This window comes from Arachis ipaensis, chromosome B8 (genome assembly GCF_059453495.1).
Source record: "Arachis ipaensis isolate K30076 ecotype BB chromosome B8, ASM5945349v1, whole genome shotgun sequence".
Classification (NCBI taxonomy): Eukaryota; Viridiplantae; Streptophyta; class Magnoliopsida; order Fabales; family Fabaceae; genus Arachis; species Arachis ipaensis.
The window spans coordinates 44,792,365-44,797,472 of record NC_142443.1 but is presented as its reverse complement, the minus strand read 5'-3'; the positions used below and the strand labels follow the sequence as shown (position 1 = coordinate 44,797,472).

Sequence of the window (5,108 nt, the reverse complement as noted above, 5' to 3'; positions counted from 1 at the left end):
ATACTATTATATATTTTTTTATTAAAATTTTTGGTCTCTTCAAACATTTTTTCAAGTATTCCTATGTACTCTCATTCTTTATTAAATTAGTTTGTACTTGATGTTAGGGGTGTGCATGGGCCGGGTGAAACCGGGTTTGATGTGACCCAGACCCGGCCCGAAATATATACCGGACCTATTTGTTAGACCCGAACCCGACCCTAGACCCGATGAAACCTATACACTTTCGGGCCACGATTATACCGGGTAAAAACCGGGTGAAAACCGGGCCGTTAACATTATATTACCTTGATACCTTCTTGTAAGTTAGCATGTAAAAATATCCAAATTTCCAAGACTCCAACCATTATTTGACATGGTAAAATTCACTTAGAAAAATATAATAAGAACTAACTCTTCTCTAAAATTAAAGTATAACCATAATCAATACTAATATTACCTAATAACACCAAATATTTAAATCAATATAAATAACACAAGATTATGCATTACTGCATTTTAAACATAAAACATTAACTTATAGTCTTATATATAATGAGTAATAACACAAAATATTAAGGTTTACAATACTTAAATTTTACATAATAATAGCCATCATTCATCATTAATAACACAAAATATTAATTGTATATGATGACCGGGCCACCAGGCCGATTTCGGGTGACCCAAACTATGGTTCGGACCCGACCTGAAATAATGACCGGGTCTACTTTTGAGACCCATACCCGACCCTAGACCTGATGAAATCACAACAAATTAGCCCCTAAAGTGTTCGGAACCGGGCCGGATCTTCGGGCCGGGCCGGGCCATGCACACCCCTACTTGATGTAGAAAATTTAGAATCATACGATTATTTTAGTCATTTTATATAATATTTTAATCTTATCCATGTGTATCCAAACATAATACTGGACATTACATTAGTGTCTTGTACATCGTATCCAAACACAATACACAAACAATAATTTTTAGTGTCTTCATTTTATTGTCTCTGTCTCAGTGTCATATTTTGTCCTATCTCTGAAAACAAACGTAAACTTAGATATTATCAGTCTAGCACATCTTAGTTACACCCAAGATTTAAGCAAAAATTATCTTAATATATCTATCAAGAGTTTATGAGATACGTATATTTATGCCAAATATCTATATTCGAGATGCAATTCCGTGTTTAAATATATAAATTGTTCCAAAATTACGTATATTAGAAATATAAAAAATCTCCATTTTGCGTGTTTATTTTCTAAGAAAAAATATTGAAAATGTAAGTTTTTTTCTCAAAAAGTTTGTACTTTTGTAATTTTAGTTTTGATTTGGTAAAATTTTTATTTTTAACCAATAATATATGGACGCTAAGTTTTTTAAAAATTATAATATTTATATTTGATAAATTAAATTAAAAGTAATTTTTAATAAATACAAGTAATAAAAACTGTATTTAATAAAATAATTTTTAAAATTTAAAAATATTATAATAAACATAATTATAAAAATTAAATTTAAAAATTAATTGTATAAAAATATATTAAAGTTTTAATTTTAATAAATATAAATCATTTTTAATTTATCAAACAGAAAATAAAAATTGGTGCTTTAAAACGCACAATTACCTCTTAAAAATTGCTTAGTGCCTAAATAATCAATTCAACAAGTCATGTTCAAATTATGAATACATGATTAATCCATCCACACAAAATTTCACCTTGTGGTCCACGACTCTACGCTATTAAATTCTTCTCCCTTTTCCCACAATCACCAAACCAACCATAAAGAGTGAACAAAAATCACACACAACAAATTCACTGCAACAACAAACTAGTACCCATTGTTTTGAACTTTTGATTATTAGCCTTTTAAGACTTTTAAAAGAGCTTATTTTCCACACACAAAACATACGGATTCAGCAGTCAAAGTCACGAACACAGGATAAGGCCAACATGACTGCACAAGACAAACCCTCTACCGTCACATCCCATCACCACCACTCTCCTGCTCAGTCACCACCACCACCACCCTCCAACGCCGCCGTCACATCCCACCACCACCACTCTTCACCGCCACCGCCCCCTCATTCCGCAGCTCCACCGCAGCCCTACCCTCCTGCTCAGTACGGCACCTTCCAAGGCGTCTCCAACTACCCTCCGCCTCCGCGGGATCCTCACCCAGCCATCGGGTTTCCCCACCCTGTTCCGCCGCCTGGCGCCGCCGACCACTCGGCTCCTCATCCTCCTTATTACCCTCATGGCTACCAAGCAGTTCCTGGTATCCCTCTCTACCACCATCACCTCTTTTTTATTTTTTTAGTTTTTCCTGGGATTTGATTTGAGCTTTGGACTCGAAGGTTTTGTGATCTTAAGGGTTAGATTCGTTCCTAGAATGATTAGGTGGTTGATTAGAGTGATGGGTTGGATTGGATCAAAGGTTGGAACTTTCAAGATGTTTTTTTTTTAATTTAATTTCTTGCTTCTAGCTCTGGGTATGTTCTGCCTGGTTGGTGTCCTATTATATGCTTCAGCTGCAGAAAGTTTTAGTTTAATCTGCGTGGAAAATGGTTCAGACACTTGGGTTGACTTGGTATTTTTCATTGATTATAATTTTTTTTTTTTTCATCTGAAGTTGATTTTTGAAGGTTTAAAATGGTTGAGTTTGGTGATGGGAGTGATCTGGATATAAGTTTGAAGGCTAGTAGTGATATAGGGATAGGGTTTCAATCATTGGATATTCGATTCTCTTGCCTGTGATCAAAGGGCACGCTTAGGTGATGGGATGATTGTCTAAGACTTTCTGACAGCATAGATCTTTCTTTGAACATTTTTCCATCCAAACCCAAGTTTTTGCATTTACATTAAGATGAATTAATAGGAATTAGAAAATCATGCAGGGCCGGTTTTACTAAAGCAATGTTGCTTATGTTAGAAGATGGTTATTAGACTCTGATTTCATTTTATAATAGGTGCGAATTTGATGATAATGTCTTTGTAGTGTAGCATATCCTTTAATCATGTTTGCCACAGCTTGATTTTGATATGATTTCCTCTTTGACCTTAATCAAGGTTATGCAGTTGCTGAAGGAAGACCTGTACGAGAACCCCGCCTTGGTTGCTGTGGTCTTGGTTGCGGCTGGTGCCTGTAAGTAATTTTCCTGTATGGTAGCAGATTACATCACAACAATGACTTGTAAATAAGTAGATACAAGGAGGTTTTCTTGCATTTTCATTGTATGGTATTTGAAACCAAATTTAGATTTCTCTGTTGTCTCAGCTTTAAATGCTTCATTCATACCACTCTGGGTGTTGATAAATTTTTTTTTGTGGGTTATTGCCACTAATCGTTGATGAATATTCGTTTTATATTTTTTAGTGGACTTAATTTTTGAGTCCTTTATTGTAAGTTAGAATGCTCTATGTTATGTAATTTAGTACAGAAATTACCTAGCATGGGCATCATATTTTAATATCAAATTTACCTGCTGGAATTGGAATATCAGAACTTGCTCATTGTGTGTGAGAAGAAGAGGAGAAAGAAATGGCATAGGATTTGCCATTTCGTGAGACCTTTCTCAAACATCAACACTTAAATGTCACCTCCCAGGCGATCTGCTTTGAATTTTGGCAGTTTGCATTTATTGGTGTCTACACCTTTTCGTTATTATTGAAATGCCCCTGTAACCTTCTCCATCCTTGGTCTGTTGACTGATATGGTTGCAATCATTATTTTTCATTTATTGGATCGTACTGGAACAGTTTTAGTAGTTTACTTTCATGTTATCCAACGATAATATTCTCATATCTGTCATTTTTTGTTGTGAAGGTTTATATTAGGCTTCTTGCTTGCTGGTATTCCGTGGTACGTCGGAGCAATAATTATGCTCTGTTCCAGAGTAGACCATCGGGAGAAACCTGGATATGTTGCGTGTATAATTGCTGTAAGTGATTCTATCCTTTTTTTTATGAGAGTTATATTTTTCAGTTATCAATTTTTGTATATTCTTTTATCTATCTTCACGTGATCAAGTTTTATTCTCTGTCTACAATGGAAATTATTCATTTGTCTGCTCAAAACCTGAGCTTTTGTTGTATTATGACTCTATTCTAGCTATGTGTAACTAGTGAGCTTGTAATGTGATTTTGATCGAGATTTTGATAGTCTGAAGATTTTTGGTTACCCTTACTATCGTCGACTATGCAGGAAAAATTACCTGACTTAATGGTATAATCTTTGCAGGCTGTTCTGGCGACAATTGCTATTATTCTTGGCGTGACAAAGGGTGCAGATGACTGGGACTGGTAATCTTTTAAGTGTATGAGTTGTACAGGTTGCTATATATAAGTGTATTTATAAGTGAATCAGTTGTTGAAGTATTGTTTTACTTATGACGTATTCATTGAAAACAGCCACCTTAAGCAATTTGTATTTGTTTATTTGTTACACGGTTGCCTGCTTCTTGGCCGAAGACGATATGATGAGGCAATACTTTGTGCTTTATCTTTGTATGAATATTAATTTCTAGATTATTGTGATTTAAATAGTCATAATATGAAGTATCTAATTGATTATTAGAATATCAAATGGGGATGAACTAGGTGAGGGTATAGGTGTTAAATCCCCCTACGCCTTGATGATGAAAACTAGTTAAGAATGTATCAGGTGAGAATGCTAGTATCTACTTTAGGGGAAGCTTTGAATTTCAAATGCGAGTGATTTAGGCTATTACTTTGATTGGGTTCTTCTTCTCTTCTTTGGTTTTTTCCCCCCCTTTTTTTTTTCTCTCTATTAGACCATCTTGAGTAGGAAATTCATTCTAATCCTTATTTATGGCCCACCTGTCATAAAAAAAATTCTACATCAGCTTTTACATCATAAACAGTAAATAGGAACTCAAAGCATCTCTCTCTTCTCCATCAGAAAGAACTCATTTTAGTCCCTTTTGTGATTTCACTTAATTAATTAATTAAAATACTTAAAATTAATATAATTAATTTTTTTAATAATATTATTTAAATTTATAAATTTAAAAATAATTCACTATTAAAAAAAAGTGTAAGAATAGAAGTGTATGTAAGTAGTATATATAGAGTAATAAAATATTAATTTATTAATAATAATGG

At 33.8% G+C, this 5,108-nt stretch overlaps 1 protein-coding gene across 1 annotated transcript; it reads left to right on the top strand.

The window, feature by feature from the left end:
• Positions 1-1,673: 1,673 nt before the first annotated feature.
• Positions 1,674-4,535, top strand: LOC107613845 (large ribosomal subunit protein eL20z). Its single transcript, XM_016316013.3, has 4 exons — positions 1,674-2,262; positions 3,054-3,129; positions 3,811-3,925; positions 4,225-4,535. The coding sequence occupies exons 1-4, from the start codon at positions 1,938-1,940 to the stop codon at positions 4,288-4,290; spliced, it is 582 nt and encodes a 193-aa protein (XP_016171499.1). The 5' UTR covers positions 1,674-1,937; the 3' UTR covers positions 4,291-4,535.
• The last annotated feature ends 573 nt before the right edge of the window (positions 4,536-5,108 follow it).

What these genes read in the sequence shown, in the direction of transcription:
- LOC107613845 (XM_016316013.3), top strand. Translation starts at nt 1,938, where the DNA reads ATGACTGCACAAGACAAACCCTCTACCGTCACATCCCATCACCACCAC. An exon ending in TGGCTACCAAGCAGTTCCTG is followed by an intron (nt 2,263 to 3,053) that starts GTATCCCTCTCT and finishes ACCTTAATCAAG; the next exon opens with GTTATGCAGTTGCTGAAGGA. An exon ending in ATGTTGCGTGTATAATTGCT is followed by an intron (nt 3,926 to 4,224) that starts GTAAGTGATTCT and finishes TAATCTTTGCAG; the next exon opens with GCTGTTCTGGCGACAATTGC.